Source organism: Calypte anna, chromosome 1 (genome assembly GCF_003957555.1).
Source record: "Calypte anna isolate BGI_N300 chromosome 1, bCalAnn1_v1.p, whole genome shotgun sequence".
Taxonomy (NCBI): Eukaryota; Metazoa; Chordata; class Aves; order Apodiformes; family Trochilidae; genus Calypte; species Calypte anna.
In genome coordinates, this window is record NC_044244.1 from 28,969,453 (window position 1) to 28,987,982 (window position 18,530).

Here is an 18,530-nt window from a genome sequence, read left to right on the forward strand (position 1 = left end):
TCCTTTCAATGCCACCTAGGTGTGAACTATAATTTGGGAAGTCAAAACAAGCAAAAAGCAACTGTATGTTCCTTTTAAATCTGTTTAAAATCAGAATAAGGAAAAATAAATTAATATTTTTCTTCTGAACCTCTATTCTTAACCTAATTTTAAATCAAGAGCTTACCAAACCCAATTCAACTGGCATTAAATGTTACCTTCACTCTAAATTTTGGCAGAACTAAAACTAGAAATAACTGGAAAGACATATTCATAAGACTTTCACAGCCTTAGAAGCAGGCAGAAGTACAAGTACCATACATAAGGATGTGTCAGTCTCATTAAAAGATAAGCTTTCATACTATATACAAAGATACAATTTCATACTAATAAGATAGCACCCTCAAAGAGATCTCTTCTACCATGAGGCTGTGATTCCTTTCAATGGAGACAGAACAATGTTACTGTGATACAGACACAAATCAAGCAGGAGGAAGACATACTTAGGTTAATTTAACCTGAGTGTACATTTCTTGATGTTAACATTTTTCTATGAAACTTTACACTCCTCTTAGCATTAAATAATTTTATTATAAATACATCAGTAAAAATGGGATTTCTACAGTTTTGTAATTTGTCAGGTCCTATTTTGTTAGTTACTTATTCTGAAAAAAAAGTAATGCTTCTGACACCAGACAGCAAAGATTCACAGGCTAGATGCAAGCTTCTACAGTTATGTGCATATCACCACAAGGTTTTATGGATATTGGAATGTTTGGCATGATAACTGCTCACACTACTTGGTTTGCCAGTCTCCTGACAACCTCCAAAGGTTCTCTTTACAAACCAGATTTGTTTTCAAAGGTAGCACTTCTTTCTAAATGTAAAACAGGGATTACATAACTAAAAATTTACTCAAAGCAAAAAACCCTGGAGGGATATTTTCCTCATGGAAGTTACTACACACTTGCTGTTTTTTACATTTTCCAAAATGTTTATGAGTGCCACTTGGGAATGGAAAATTGAGTGAACAGTTTAAGGTTACATTAATAAAAACTGAAGGCAGTGTATTCTATTTGTAACATGCTGCCTCAATCTCTTGAAATAAGCACAAAGTAAGAACTCCTATCCACTTCAGTATCATCCCTTTTTGTTACCATCCACAAAACCTGAAATCTAAGTGGAAAAATTGCAGCTTATTGTTCAAATTCCACTTTCTTCTAAAATGGCTCATTGGGTTTTAAGCAGTATCTTCACATGCATACTAATAATCAATGAAAAACTGAGAAGTTCTGCAAAGACAAACATAAAAAAACAGGCCAAAAAATGTTACATACAAGCACACAGTACAAGTAGAAAAAACAAGCTGAAGACAAATTGATATAAAAATCAGTATTTATGTAAAAAAATAATGTATTGCATATTGTAAAATCAGTCAATAACAGTATTCACCTTCATACACATTTTTAGATTTTCAGACTTCAAAAGGTTACATAGCAAGAAAAAGAGATGGTAACTACATGTCAGACAGACAGACTGCTTTCTAGTTTCCCTCACAGATGCTGATACCCCGAGCCAGCAGGGAGGTAAGGAGCAGAATATAAACCCTGCTTATAATGCAGTGTGATTTTCTACTGCTAAAGCATTTGTCCATCTTACATGGATCTGGGAGTCAGAGCCAGCCTGTCTTTGACAAAGAAACAGTCACAAAAATTAAGCATCTTAAATGGGGTTGGGATGAAGGTGCCCGTCAGTGAATGAATCCTCCATTTTCAACACACAGGAACTTTTCTGGAATCCAAAATCTCACTTTATGAAGACTTCATCTCAGTTAAGACATGTTATCCAAGTTCAAATATACTTTACAAATACATTTCATACCATGCAAGTTTAAATAGACTTTTACTGTAACACTAGAACTCAGCCTTCTTCATGCTTTTCTCCACAAAGAAGTACATTACATAAACAGAAATACGTAAACTAAAGAAAGCCTAATCCTTATCTGTTATTCACTATCATCCTAATGACAGTAATGTATTCATGTAGTTGAGGGTCTGCCCCAAAACTATTTTAAAGCCATGTTGTTAAAAAAATATGGTAATAGGATATATAGTCTTCAAGAAACCCTTCTAATATATGGTCCGATGAAGCATCAGAACTCTTATTACAGCTTTTCATTTTTAGGTACTAAATACTCTATAATTACCAGGTAATCATTCTTAGTAAGGAAATACAATAGCAACAGCCTTCCACTGTTGGTTTGGGTTTTTTCCCCCTACTTCCAAAATGCCCTATAAAGCTGCAAAACCATGTAATTTAAAAAAAGGTATTGTAAGACAGACAACTTCATACTGAATTTTTGCTAAAAAAAACCACCTCAATCCTGCTCTGAAACAAATGCTGTCTATTACAGCAGAATAAATTCTGTATATCTACAAAGAAAACTAGTATCACATACTAGTTATTCACTTCTCAGAAAATCATATTTATAGTGTGCAGTTTACATCTAAGATAAGTGAAACGAGATTGTCAAAACAGTACTTCAATATCTAAGAGATGAACATAAAGGCACATACAGATTGTCAGTGATACCACATTTCTTTGAAAACAGAGTATTTTCTGCACTTGTAAACAATTTTGTTTACATGAAGACTCACACCTTTAAAGTGAGGTTAGTGCTGCTGACTCAGTTATTGCTACATTCACAGTTTAAAAGAATTTTAGACAATATATGAGGTACACTCCCAAACAGAATCATCTTCATTTTTTCCTCGTTCAACTGATCATTAGGTAACTGAATTATGCAGACTAAAACTACTGACTTTAGAAGCCAGTAACACCCAAATCATTGCATCCAAGATAAACATTAGCAGTGATCAAACTTCAAGAGAGCAAAAAGACATCTTCGCAGAAAAAATGTTCCTGTTCTTCATTAGATGAGTATTTTCTTCATTTTTATGTATGCTAGTAAACTTTAACTGGGCACATGAAGAGGCGATTCCAAACATATTAAAATTTTTGCACCTTCTGACCAGTATGTAAACTCAGTCTCTTGATCTAACACCTTGAAGTAAGAAAAAAGATAAATCACCTTCCCCTGGACCTTCTGGCATAAAAGTCTCTTATGCTTTTTGCTAGCTGTTTTATGAACACTTTGTATATTCTTCCACAGTATGTATGCATGGTTTTCTGTAATTCCAGTTCTAGGGGCTGCAACAGGGAACGAACCATATCATCTCCAAATGAATACTGTAAAGAGGGTAAGAAAAGAAGATGTAAGGTCAGCACGGAACAGTGTCATTATCCAGAGGTATTTGAGTTCTATAAAAACACCTCTAAACATTGTTTTTGCTTTACATGGGTTCATCAAATGTTTCATGAAATCTTCTGAATGCCATTTAGAAAAACACCTCTACATTACAGAAATATTCTCTAATAAGCCTAACAAGCAAGAGGGTGGTTTGTTTTTTTGTTGTTTTTTTAAAAGGTAAACAAAAGCATATATTCAGACAGGGAGAAGTTTATAATTACCTCATTAAATCAAAAATTAACAGATCTAAAATTATTTCTGGTTAATTGTCGAACAGTAACTTTCTTGAATGACATACAACTTAAGGAATACAATTCTTATCAAATTTTAATGAAACAACAGCATGAGAAGGAGTACCATTGAAATTTCATTAAAATGAAATATCGTCAAACATATTTGATGTTTAACAGGGACATGAAATAAAGAAGTCACTAATTCAACAGTGCAATATTTTTTATAAACAAATGGTAAACTAAACCAGCATTTCAAAGCAATATAATTTTGTTCATCTTATTACCACTGAATCAGCAGTGTCTTACATACTTTCTCTGACACTCTCATAAAACAAATGGGACCATAAATAAAAAGAAATAATTTTTTCTTCTGTTTTTGACAATGCTCATAGGAAACAAAGAAATCGTATTTTTATGGAAACACATTCACTTTCCCTGCAATGTATTCTCAGGCCCCCAAAAGCACTTTTCTTCACTTTTATATCCATACGACAACATGTAATAAAGCACCATTAAAATATACTATTGATTTTTGAAGGTTATACACACAATAGCCTGCTACATTAAAATGTGCATCAGTGCTAAATTTTACAGCTCTTCAGTGAGTATACTGATGTGGTGATAAATAGTTTATTAGATGACTTATTTGCAGAATGAAAAGAAGTCATTGTGCTTAGTACTTAAAGGACCAGCAACATATTAGTACACTCAATTTGTATAAAAGACCAAAACAGCATTAAAAAAATTTCTACAACTGAAATCTAGCTACAATCAAACATTAAAATGTTGCAGTAAATACATACAAATTTGGGGAAGAAGGAGGAGGTTTTCCTTCATCTTAAAATCAGCAGAAAAATTATGCTTCTGGTGACCTCCAAATACTCAAACACTTTACTAGATGAATTTATAAAAGGAAGGGGAATAAAGTCCTTTAAATCGACATTGATAACTATAGGCAATGTTTTAGAATCCTAACCTAGACATAGTCTACAACATATTTCAAAATGTGCTCATTACAAAAGGAACACACTGGAATTCTATCCAAGCAGTAAATGAAAAACTGATGAAATAATTAATCAAGAGAAAAAAAATAATTTGTTGCAATTAGGGTAGGGATCAAAGTTTACAAAATACTTGCTACACTGTAGATAAATATACATTTAAAATAAGTTTGTACAAATATAATGCTGAAAATACTTACATTTTTTATTGCTTCATAGACAGCCCTAAAAGTTGGTTGTTTATCATCATGGTAAACACCTCTGTTTCCATGAAGAATAAATATACCTTCTTCTTCAGCTTCTTTACAATTGCTTCCATAGATGCAGTGATCAGGCCGATAATTCCATTGGCAAGGAAAGACATACAGACTTTCTGTGCAGAAAAATGAGAACTCTGGATTAAGTATCAATTTTTTTTCAGCAAATGTATTAATCTTCTCTTTTTTCCCTTAAGGCTTCTTCATAAATTTCTGCATTGGTTTGGGGGTTTTTTTGCAACTTAACAGCTAATTACACTTTAGCAAGCTCCAATAAGGTCTCTCAAAACACTTCCAGGAAATGGAAGAAGTGAAAAGTCCTCTGAATGCTTTAATTAAGAAAATCTGCTAAAAGAGTATATTGCTGAATTTTTTTAACATTCAAGAGATGAAGTTTCTCATGTTAGACTTCAAATTAACACGGATTTACCTGGATTGTGAAAAAACATTATGTTCAATAGATCCTGATCACCCCATGTTATGTTCAACTTGTACTTCTTTAGCAGTGGCATAAGAATTTCTCCCCACTGTAGCCGGACTGCTGTCATATCATTCTAGCAAACAAAACAAAGCAAAACAACACACATTCAGGACTGTTATCCCTACAAAGGAGGAAATGCCCTACAGATTCACAGTAATTTGCTTTTTGAAGTAACAAATCTCAAACGTATAGATGATTTTTTTCCTTTTAAACAAATGAGGGCATTTAAGGAAAGCAGCTATGAACACTTGCAATATGCTTTACTTCTAAATAATTAGCTTATGACAAGGAGAATTATGTGCATCCAATATTTACCTGCTTTATAACATTTTTGTCTTCAAGACTTCCCTCAAGTTCTAGGAAAATGCAACATTCTTTTTATACAGCAGATAATACATATTAGATAAAATATATTATCTAATACAAAACCTCCACTTAACTGATGCTCATATTAGATGAGCACTATTTAATTATCCAGATTTCTCTATCCTTTCTCTATGCAATTTCTCTATGACTCACAGCTTTTAAAATTCATTTCCAAAATTCAAAACAGATCAATACAAAATTAATTATTAAATAGTTCAAAGCACACACAGCTAAAAATACTGCCTACAAAGCAATGTAAAAGAAAAATCCTTCAAAGGTTTTCTTCTCATTTAAGTTGAACTCAATTTTTAGTTATTGAACAGCAAAGGCACAACTTTTCAGTAGCAGAAGTAAATAAGACTCTGAATGAACAGCTGCTACTTAATTCACAAACTCTTGATTGAGCAAAATTACTCAAAAGAAAAGGAGATGGAGTACTAAGGGTTAAGCTGTGGAGGTGCTACTTGGAGTAGGGTGGCCTACACTGAACTCCAGATTATCAAGGGGGGCTTACCAACAGGTTATACATTCTAAAGAGAATTTCTTATCATTATATCACATTTAAGCTCAACTAGAGAAAAGGAACAAGGCTGCTTACTCTGTACTTTCTACTTCAGTTGGAAAAGCAAGGATGGAATAACATTGTCTCAAAGAGAGAAAATTCCTGGATTACAGGATGGTACCTTTTAAAACAAATTGCAAAAATAAACATTGAATTGGAACTCCATTATGGTTTGGAACCTGTATACAGAAAAACCATGTTAAGAAATGGGAAATATTACCAGAAGAAAAATATTCAGTTTTAGAATTATAGTATCAGACTTCTCAGAGTTTTCCAGTGAAAAAGTAGAAAGTGCAGAAATTATTCAGTTCAGTTTTTAGTGTTCCCTCAGATCATCTCAGCCACCAATTATGAAGGGCTTTCAGAACAGGAGACTAAAAAAAGAAATACTATGAGATTTCAGTCAAGAATTAATACAGAAAAGATCTATAGCTTGTATTATGTAGGAAGCCAAATTGAGTACAACAGTCACTTCTGTCCTAAAAAATTTATATGATTGGCTGCAAGTATTTGCTGAGAGCAGGCATACGAAATGGAGAAGAGAATTCTTCTCTAGCAAGAATTATCATTGTTTTCAGTGCAATGTGATTAAACAAAAGAAAACACAGGCTTAACACCAAGCAAAAACCTTCTAAAAAACCAAATCTATTGACTGAATCACAGCAGCTAAAGATTACTCCTTCACCTGAACCTTTCTATGCATGCAACATTGACATAAGGTTTTAATTTAGACCCAATGCTAAGAGTTAAAAATAAAAATAAATTAACTCACTAATGCCATGATAATCATGACAATATACAGTAGTATATAAAGCAGTAGTAGTAGATAAAGTTACAGAGCAACCCATAAAAAGATAATTTTAAATTGTTTAAGTCATTATTGCCTATATTTTTTTTATCTTATATAGTTTTAGTAGCAGTGAAATCCAGAGTACATCCCAAGGTGATGGAAAGCAAGGAACAGCACACATTATATTGCTAGGTATCTAGAAGCAATAGTACTTGACAAACAGTGCTAGCAGATCTAAGAAATGGAAAGTGTAATATTTCAATAACCTTTGCATAAATAGAAGAGATTTAAATATTTATTTATTAACGCTTTTTTATCATTAAAACAATGTAATAATCACAGCGCAAGATATAATATTTGAATAATTACACACTCCCTTCAAAATTCTGCTGTAACTTGCAACGACATCAAACAGAAGAAGTAGAATGCTCAAGTGCAATCAAATTGGTAACAGAAAGGCTTTTCAGAAGTTACTCAAGTAAATATAAGAATTGAAGTTTTCCAGAATGTAAACCTTCACTCCAATATTCAACAAGCTGCATCCACGTGCCTGGATGGAGTCCTGTGTAATGTGCTCCAGGTGATCCTGCTTTAGTGGGAGAGTTGGACTAGATGAGCTCTAGAATTCCCTTACAACTCTGATGATTCTGTGATTGTGTGAAGGTTTAAGAGGTTTAAGAAAAAAAAAAAAAACAAAACCAAAACACGATGGTGGTGGGCAATTGTGCAGTATTCTGTGATGCCATCAAGATGATACATACAGACTCTCATGAGCCCTCAAAAACCCTTTCTTTGAATGCAAGAAAATGTGCAAGAACAAAATACACACAAGATATTCTCTTAAACATTTCTTGGTTTAGATGCTGTGCTTTAATTACTTTGGTCATTACTGATTTCTAATCCAGAAGACTTCTGCCTGTTCAAGGCTGAAGTCAGAAGAGCTGTCACATTTAGCCTGTAGCACCTTAACATACTATTATTACCTCACTCTTAATTCTATCAAGAAAATATAAACTTGAGGAAGAATACTCAACTCGCACAGCAATATCTAAAGAAACTGATCTTCTTAATACTTGGGGGTATTTTATATTCCCACTTTTTAATTGCTGCAAAGACAACAGGCAGGCACGATCCATCACAAGCTTCATTACTGATTCTAGTCTGATGTCCAGTTATGTACTGTTTAATAACCACACTATATTTGACAACATATGTGCATTATTTATAAGGGTATACACATCTGCACATATATGTATATTATAGAGTGTATATATTTGCACCGTATATATATATATATACACATAAAGTCTCAAAACATTCAAGACAAACAAGATAGCTAGGACTAGGAGTGACAAGTTCCATTAGGTACAATAGACAAGTAGCTAGGATGCTCATCTGAAATAGACAAGACAGCCCTGAGAAGATTGAGGCTTGAATAAATAAGTGGGGCAAAAAAAGGATTTAATCTTCATGCAATATATCATAGAATCATATGCAGAAAACTAGAGGTTTTCTGCTACCCAGCAAAGCACTAAATCCACTGGCTAAAATCTCTGGTTCTCCTTTTTATTTATTCAGTTTTTGGTTCCTCTTGATTTTTACAAATCAATGTGACAACAGCAGAAAGATGGTTAAAGGTCTCAAGATGCGAAGCCTGTCATTTTGGACTGCAGAAACTACAACAGAAAAAGAATTCACAGCTTCAAATTCATCATTTTGGTTAATATCCTGATCCAAAACTTGCACTGTTTAGACAAGTGCTCCAGTCACTGGAGCGTCAAGACAACTATTAAGTTCAGAAGACTTGCAAAAGGAAGGGTCAAATCAGACATAAAAAGGGAAGTTTAAGTCTGAAGTGACAGTAAAGCCCTGGCAAAGATGCCAAAGAATGACAACTAATGATTAAGGGCAGAAAATCCTGTGTTTCTAACATTTAAAACAACTGAAGTGGAGCAGGAATATGGGTTAATTGCCTTTTTAAATGTTTGTTAACTAAAGCCACCAGAAAGGAATTTGAATAATGTACTTTGCTATTGGGAAGCTTTGCTCTCTTCCTGCCTCCCTTTCTCAAGTGCCCCTTCATAATGCTGAATATTTAGTATACATGCACAGCACTGGGTGGCTCACTCCAATCTCAGTTCCTTTCCCATAATTATATGAATGTTAAGCCTGCAGCTCATCAAGCAAATTTGTATGTACAGGACAATTTGAGAAAGAGCATTAAGGGCGATTCAAGACATTTTTTTGTTCTGAGTACCCATACCAGTAGTGACACACAAACTGCCTCACTACAGAAGGAAGTTCAGTGGCCCACTTATCCAGAAATTGTGTATCATGTGAGGAATACTGGAGTCTGCCAGAAGGATCATGAGAAAAAGTGTACAGATTTGTGCCTTGCCTTACAGCTGAGGTCTTATAAATCCCAGATCTGCACTCCCATAAAAACGAGTAATTACAAAATATCACTTCCTCCACGGCTGGTTTTTGTTTAGCAATCTGATGTGTTTTGTTGGGTAAGTAGTACACAAAAAGGCAACAGAAGGAATATGTAGCAGATATTTTCAGGACCTGAAAGATACTCCAGTACTCTAATACTAAAGAAAAGCAGAAATATTTAATTCTGACTTTCAAAATATCAATGAATTGTTTAATCTACCTAAATCTGTACATATATATATACACACACATATATATATACATACATATATATACATACACACTAGATTTTAAGAAATAACTGGTTTGGGGTGTTATGGAAAACTGGTGTTAAGGTGTTAAACTGTCCCCTAGAAAACTGCAGTTAATTTGAAAGACAGTTACAGTATCCTACATAATTCATATACTTTTGAAACATGAATTCTGATTTTAGTAAATTTGCATAATGTTTCCCATAAACTGATTACCTAAGTTGGACTGAGAAGCCAAATAAGAGTTCTCATGCAATATGAATAAAAGACCAACCTTGTCTCAAGAGTTTACCACACTAAAAATAATTCACTACATAGAAATACGTTGCAGGAGGTTAAGTTACAAGCAGTTTTCAGCCATAGAAGTGTTTTTCTTGCTACACTTATTAATATTTTCATTTCTTCAGATGCTATAGTCAGGAAAACAAATATCAAAGTAGACTATGCAGGACTGCACTGATGATATACACAGTGAATTTTTCTTCTAGGGGAAACTACAGCTATATACCATAACTACTATAACTTTCTACTTTAACTACAACCAGGATAATCCAGTCTCAATTCACCGTATTTCCGTAACAAAAACACATAGCAAGAATGCAAGATGAAAGCTGAATCTTTGTTAAATTGGAGATGGGAGAGAAGTACTAATGTCAACAGCAAGCTTATATTGCCTCTCTTAAGGGCACACTTTCAATAGATTTTGCCTGCATGATTATTTTTCCCTCAAACTTCTCTTACACAATACTATTTTCCTAGTACAATCACATGGCACTGCTTTTGTACTTTTTGTATGTTTCAAGTATGTAAGAAAAAATTATCTATGAATTAAAGACCATTTCTGATGCTGTAGGCACTGCTTTAGTCAGTACTTTCACGATGAACTACTCTACTGAAATTATGACTTCAAAGCAAATCAAAAGATAGTTAAAAGTGATAATCATCTGGTTACAATTTAAAAGGTCAAAAATTGGAAACAGTACAGTGAAAATAACTTACTAAATGTTTTAGCACCACCTCCTGGTCGCACTGCTACACACATTTTAAATGTTAGCAGTATACAGTAATTGTTTTTTGGGATCTCTACATCAAAGAAAAAAATGCCAGAATATCTACTGATAAATGTAATTTACAGCAGACTGTATCAAGTCACAGGATCTCCCAAAACTAAGAAAAACTAAAATAATCAAGCACTATTAATTCAGGAATTCCAAGTCCTACAAGACCATTTTAAAAGCATGAGTTAAGTACCATTTTAAACACAGTGTATTTTTTAAAGCACTATACCAATCATAAGGAAAAAAATCGAAAAATACTGTCCCACACAAATTTCAAAGAGGATCAGAATTAAAAGACATAAACCCACAGAAAATAAAATAAAGGCAGCAGACATACCTTGAAATACTTTCTTCTGATACGTGTCATATTCATTAACATGACTCCAGAATTTATTCCAGTTACTCCATAATAGGGATGTCTGGCAAAGCGATTATACCACCCAATACGAGGCTCTTCATGTTCTGGTGCCATTGCAGCAATTTGGGTGGAGTTGAACTTTCCCAGGAAAGACCAAATATCATCAACAGGTCTCAAAAACAGGATGTCAGTATCAACGTACAGTAGCGAGTCCACGTTTTTGAGGATTAACTGTGAGGGAAAGAAATTTAAATCCTAACTTTTAAGTTTTATTGAATTTCTCTTCATAAAACTCAAGTTGCTGCCACTACACAATGCAGTTTAACACCTTTTTGTCACATGCAAATAAATTCACTTTAGACTGACAGTTTTCAGTAACAATTTATCATTGTTCGTTCCTCTCTAATTTTAGAGAATTTTTGTAACTACAAAACAGAGGTTTCATACAGCTGAGTATCACAAAAGCACTTAGTCTACATTTTAGATCCCAAAGCTCTTCAGGAGTAGGTTGCAGGCCAGGTGAAACTACCATAACAGGTATTCCTATCTTCCTCCTGTTCTTTTGCTTTCCTATGCATCTAATCAAAAAAAGGGAGAGGTGTACGGGACCCCCAGAAGAGACAGTATTTGGGAGATGTTATCACAGAGTAAGACCACTGAGTCCAGCTGTAAAACTAACACTGCCAAGCCCACCACTAAACCATGTCACTTAACACCATGTTTACAGATCTTTTAAACACCTCCAGGGATGGTGGCTGACACTGCTATAATTCACCTAGCCTGAAGTTTGATCTCTGAAGTGCCTTAGGTCAGCAAAGAAAAGGCTGCACAAAACACTCTGGCAACAATAGCCTATTTCTTGTTTCATTTTCTCTAACACTTCTCAGACCTGCACATTCAGGACACTTTCCAGGTAAATGAGTAGATGAGGTGTGATAAATCCTTCTTATGTCTCAGAAGATGACATGACCTACATTACTCACTGAGGATACTGTGCCATATTGCAGCAAGTGGATAAAGGACTCTTATTCTATATAGTACTAGTGCCACAAATGCTTAAGTTCTGAGCTTGTTTTAGAATGTCAGAAAAGTAACTTTTAGGAGCAGTATTTCATTTCAGACTAAGCAGAAGTTAGTAAAGCTTGATGCTTCGAAAACAGACTTATGTATAACCCTATTACAGAATAACTTACTGGCAAGAATAACCTTTGGGAAGCACATGGTTTAAACAGTTTCTTCCATTCTGCTGCACTCTCAGTTGGAAATGTTATTGGATATAACGTGTAATTAACTTTTCCTTCATAGGGGAAGTCATCAAGCTATGTGAAAAGAAAAGATCACAAAAATTACTTCAGTTCAATTCTATTATAAAAATAAACCAATCGCCCATTTAAACTGATAACTGAACACACCTGCAACACTTCTCTTCCATAACAGAAATACTTCCTGAACTACAAAAATCTGCCAGCTATTCAAAATACTTGGAACAAGTGGCACCTGCAGGCCACTGTGAAGTAAACACATTATATCAGATCATACACAAACACAGGAGCAAGTAAAATACATTAGTATTTACAAAAAGTAAACACATCAGATAAAATTTCCCCCCCTCTTAGCTGTTTTCCATAGGAGAAATACCAATCAAGTCTTTCTCAATTTAAAATGATTTCATGCAATTTTGCCAGTTACTGTTCATATGACATTAGTGTGTGTATATACTAGCATGTGCAATATACTAATGTCATAGTTAGCACAACATTTAAATCTCAAAAGTAGCAAACTATCCACAGCTACATACTAGCCACCTACTAATCCTGCTACTCCAGTCAAAATGTTATGCCTTAACTGGGAGTTGCTAAAATTAGACATAATTACACATTTTCACTTTGTTTAGACAATGTAAGGCTGATACATACTTACTGTAAGCCCAGGGACAGAAATTGACAGATCTCCATTTTATCATGAAAAAACAACTTTAAATAAGCTCACATAAGATAACTAGCTTGTGTTTAGAACGTCAGGTTTGTATTTACCAGATTCAAGGTGACAAATTAGAAGTTTTGGTTTATTTCTATGGAAAGCTTTGATATGAGCTACTGCCACTTACCAGCAAGAAAAAATTAAAAATCCCTGCACAGCACTACAAAGGATTTGCATACTGCCTTTTTTAGGCCTCTATATCCAACATTTACTACCCAAGTAGTTGAGAAATCACACATATTACTCCAGTTGTACAACAAATTGATTTTTAAAATTATTTAGTACTTACTATGTCTTTGAAACTCTTGTGCAATTGGTCCTCAGCAAAAATATGAAACTGGAGAGGTTTGATGCTGAAAATAATGGCTGATCTCAACATGGTAACAGTCTCCTCCAGTCTTTCACCACAGGCAACCACGGCTAGATGCATTTTCTCAGAAGGATGTGTCTTCATGTAATTGTACCTGATAGAAAAATATTTTTTCATTTGACACTATTCCTAGCACAGACTTAAAAGAAAAGCTCTGCCATTTACTGCAACATGTAATTTCATAAAATACCCATTATTTTATTCAAATCAGCAATGAATAACTCAAACATAACATACAAAACCACAATATTAAACTTATGTAGACTTAACACTTAACTTGAAATATTCTCCCCCTGAAATATTCACTCCCCCCAACCCTGACCACGAGGGAGAAATAAGGTATGCAAGAGCTATGCAGAAACTAAACAAACATACATACATTTATTTTCTTCATAATTTTACTGTCCATTACTAGCAAAGAATTCCATCTAAATAACAATGTTGAAAGAAATATCAAGATTAGAAGAAAGTGACATTGAAATGTGAAAGGCTGACAGTACACAGATAAACATCTTAAATATAGCAAAGTTACACCCAACAACAAAAACTGAGATAACTCCTACTTTTAAAAAGTTCTGTAAAGAACTGAGTGATGTAGGCATTTTGTCTAGGCAGAAAACTTTGTTTAGGCAGAAAACTCCATTTTCTGCTCCAGCAAGACCTTCTGTCAAACCCATGCGTTAGGGCTTCTCCTAAGCACTGGCAAAAAGCCTTCTCCTGCCCTATCCTGCAGGTGTACAACTTGAACTGGAAGGACATGAAACTAACAGCTTGAATGGCTCTGGGATGTGTTGGTGCTTGCAGGAGTTCTGGAAAATCCCTCATACCTGGTCTGGAAAATGACCACATCCACTGCCCAGCGTCCTTGGGGCTAAACCACTGAGAGGTGTGGGCATTGGGACACCATTTCTCCCTGAGGACAGCTGTCCAACAGTTATGGTGAGAACTCTGTTGCACAAAGTACCTCTAAAAGTTATTATTTCAATACAACAGGCTAAAAATTATCATCAAGTAAATACCAATAGCCTTGTAGCAAACACAGTGGGTGTATTAAACCTAAATCCATGTCCTCCAGGATTTCATACGTTTAATTAGCCAGAAGAGCTTTCAAAAGTTTTAAGCATATGTCAACTCAAAGCTAATATTCAATCAATATTCTGTGCTTGAGATATTTGCACAGGCTATGGGACAAGGGGGATAATAGAACTAGGGGCAGCTAGTTTTATATAGCAAGTTTAATTCCAAGATGTGCAGACAAAAAAAATTCTTAAAGTTAGAAAATACCTTCCCCAACTAGTAACAGCAGAGAATGCTTGACAAACATACCAGCCATTCTTAGGAACTTGCCAAAGAGAGAGACACTTCAAAAGAGAAATTAACAGATGTAAGTCTTAGCACAAAATCTCCCCCCAGTTGATGAACTAGTATATATTTCAGTGCATACATGTTTTCCTTTAAATTGACAAAGATACTAGGAAAATATGCCTTTTTCTTTTTAAGGCACAGAAGAGCAACATACATTGTTTTGAATTCCATGAGGCAAGATGTAAATAAGATACCACTTTAAACCTGCTCGCGTTTAATGTCATAAATAATGGCTGCATTTAAAAAGCATTCTGAGATTTGGAAGAGTTTAATGCCCTGGAACTAGAACATTCCAGCATCCCAGGGATTTAAGGTTTAATTAAGTTTTAATAAGAACATGCAGTCAGTCTTCAGTTGAGGTTTGAGACATTACTAAAAATAAAATGGAGAAAAGACCTCATAGGTAAGATTCAGATCCAAAACAGGACATCCAAATGAACACGCTGACGTATGAGACTGTGACTAAAATCTCATTAAAACCAATGGAGACCTAGTGAGTAATTCATCCTATTTCACAGTAAATACCTAGGGCTTGATTCAGTTTCTCAGCACAGGTATAATCCCATTTTATATGCTCTAGAATATCCCACCTGATTTCCAGGAGCCACTCCAGAAGGACTCAGTGCCTCAAAGATCATATTTTATCTACTAGTCCTAAGGAGACATCTAAGATACCCAAGTGATTCTCACTTAACACCAGTCATTTATTTACTTCTCAGTAATTTAATGGCCAGTCACCAGGATGCTTCTCTATGCTCTTTCAATTTTAATGACTGCTTAAGACCTACTTGACCTAGACACCTCTATGCAGAGGTCTCCATTCAGATGATTTAATCCACAGACTGAAACCTTTATAAGTGTTGCAACAAAACCTGAAAAATTACTTCAGGTTAACAGGGAAACTATATAAAATAGAATCTTTAAATGTAAACATGCATGCCTATTCTCAGACCTTTATGCATTCAGACCCTTATTCAGACCTTTAAATTAGCACCCCAGAGCTAATTTAAACATTACACCATGTAGTAAGTAGCTGTTGTAAAAAATAAAAACAAAGCAAGCTGAATGTAATGAAGGTAGCTGAAACCCACATAGAAGTACACTGCTGCAGTCTGAAAAAGCTGCAAGCAGCAGATTAGCCTCCACAATAATCCACTGAAAAGGGAATTACAATAATTAAACCCTGAAGTCATGAGAGCTTACAGTGATATTGCAAGTTCACATGATAAAGAAAGGCACAACCTACACAAATTCCACAGCTGAAAGCCAGGTTCCTGAACTACATGTTCCACATGGCTTTCCATGAATAAGGAATCATGAAAATTATGCCAAAGCAACTCTGAAACACATTGAGATTCAAAGATCACATGTATTATTTTTATTTTAGTGAAGTGTGTATAAAAGAACATTTCAAGCCATACAACAAAAAACAGAATAATCACAGTATAACGATTCCAGTTAAGTTGTTCAAAAACCCTCTGTTCTATGATGGAGTTTCTGACTTCATGAGTTCAATTTTTTAAACCTGTGCTTAAAAATATTTTTGAATAGGCTAAAAAGTTTTCAGAAAATACCAGTAACTTAATTTCAGCTTAATTATGGAGAACAGCTGGATTCAGATCTGTAAGTCCATAATCCAAAGCTTTACCCTTGAAGCAGATGGAACAAGAAGTCACCCTCTGGGGACTATTCACTGAGATGGGGATGAGACATTTAAGGTGTGATGGACATATTATGGCAGGACAAGTTCTGAGACTCCAGAACTGTGGTCCTTACTGCAGACTCCATGAAGATACATCGTTTAGTGATCATAAGCTGCAGTTGACTTCCCTGTATACAAGCCACTGGCAATCACAGCTTTCTTTTAAATTATCAGGCCTCAGCTTCTCTCCCTATACATATACATCTCTCTCCACTCCCATAGTGAAACCACTGCCTCACTAACTACTTACACCTCTCGTGCTAATTCTTTGCTGCCAGCACTTATCACTTTTTTCATCCTCCACCCACTAGAAGCAGCATAAAGCTTAAGCTGTCCAGCAGAGCTCATCACCTTCTCTGCAGTTTCACCTTCAGTATTAACATGCCTCACGCACTGAGCCAGTTACCAAACCTATGACTTGTCTCACTCCTTTCTTCAATTATTGTCTGTGCCCTTGGTCCTTTCCCTTTCAAAATTAAATGCACTCAACTGCTCTCTTTTCTACTCATTCCTGAATGTTTCAGTCTTTGTAACCCTTTTCCTATCTTCCTTCCACTGCTCTCCATGGTATTAAGTCATGGAACTGCCACAACAGAAGGCAGAGAAAGGAAAACTTTGTTCCTTTAAGACAGCCCTGGGTTTGGTATGACCTAATGACACAAGTTTTTTCAGCAATAGAGATGGCTTATAGCAGTCTAGTAGCCAATCTGAGCATGAGCTAAATAAAATGTATTTTCCAAGAACTGTCTGAACCTGAGCAAGTTTGGTATCAGAGTGTGACAGCTTTAGTATCAGAGCAACACCCTCATTGAACCTGAACGGAGATTCTGAAAGTGTTAAGACACTTTGAAAAGTAAAGAGTTAGTTTTAAATAAATATTTTGAGGCAACATGGGAAACACAAAAATAAAAATGCAGATTTTTATAAGCACATTTCTAATTACTAGCAGCTTGATATTTTGGTGTGGGAGAGCTTCATGAAGAAGCTGGAAAAAGCAAAAATAGAGTGAAATTATTCAGTGCAAGTATGCAGTGTAAGTAAGTAAGTAAGGCTTTTGGATAGACTAACAAGGAAATTTTTACTAATTCCTGCAGGTGTGTGTGTGGGAAACCTCTGGTTATTAAAATGGAAGAGCAAAGTGTGCTCCAATAGAGGATAATGAGCAGGAAGCCATGCCTGGATTTGAGTGTTTAAGGAAAAACATTGAGAACTTTGCTTACCTGTGGATACTAATTACACACCAGTGGTAGAGGCAATAAAAATAAATGAAACTCATCACTTAAGCAAGCACCACACATATTCCCATGAGTTTAGAAAACACAATAAAAACGATCCATTTTGACACTGTGAGAACAAAACCATAGACTTTAAAGCATATTACTCAGCAGCAGCATAAGCTCAGGTGCAAGACTTGTCCTGATGTATTTCTGTGTTGAAGACATCCATTTTGCACTGATTAATTCTGCTATGGTGTTAATCACCTCTGATAGAGGAACATACAGCTGCTCAATGAATATAACAAGATTTTCCAGAACCTGTCCATCAAGACACTGCCATATGTTTAAAGATGTATACTGTGACACACCATATATTAAATTAGCATTTCTAGGTCAATTAAATTATGAATTAATTATTTGCTAGTAAGGTACAATGGTATGTTTTTATGGGTTGTACTCTTCTAGAACCTTCACTGCATTTCAGCTGAATGTCTTGAAAAAAAACCCAAATGGTATTGTTACTAAAAAACTCACCAGCTCCAGAGATCTTAGCTCTGCCCTTTAGACTTGGCACAAGGTACTGCAGTGGAAGCTCTGCATACCTCTTAAGCATGGCAGGGCTCTCCTAATCTTATTCTTTCTTAACACATTTAAAAAAAAAAAAGGTAAGAGGGTATCAAACCCCCAGGAAAACTCAGAGAGGAATAGGTAATCCTGTATACAACTCCAATTTGTGATTACAGGTGTCCCAATCCTAGCCTGCTTTGCTGAGGTCACAGGACAGCAGCTGCTGCTTCTGCACACACACACAGGC

At 35.1% G+C, this 18,530-nt stretch overlaps 1 protein-coding gene across 4 annotated transcripts in view; it reads right to left on the bottom strand.

The window, feature by feature from the left end:
* Positions 1-1,364: 1,364 nt before the first annotated feature.
* Positions 1,365-18,530, bottom strand: part of GXYLT1 (glucoside xylosyltransferase 1) — a 29,908-nt gene continuing 12,742 nt past the window's right edge. For all 4 annotated transcript variants that reach the window (XM_030453116.1, XM_030453108.1, XM_030453100.1 and 1 more), the window contains 6 exons: positions 13,352-13,526; positions 12,276-12,401; positions 11,062-11,313; positions 5,211-5,334; positions 4,724-4,896; positions 1,365-3,228 (listed from right to left, as the gene is read on the bottom strand). In XM_030453116.1, coding sequence (XP_030308976.1) covers positions 3,067-3,228; positions 4,724-4,896; positions 5,211-5,334; positions 11,062-11,313; positions 12,276-12,401; positions 13,352-13,526 — 1,012 coding nt within the window. In that variant the 3' untranslated portion in view covers positions 1,365-3,066. The remainder of the gene's footprint in view (positions 3,229-4,723; positions 4,897-5,210; positions 5,335-11,061; positions 11,314-12,275; positions 12,402-13,351; positions 13,527-18,530) is intronic.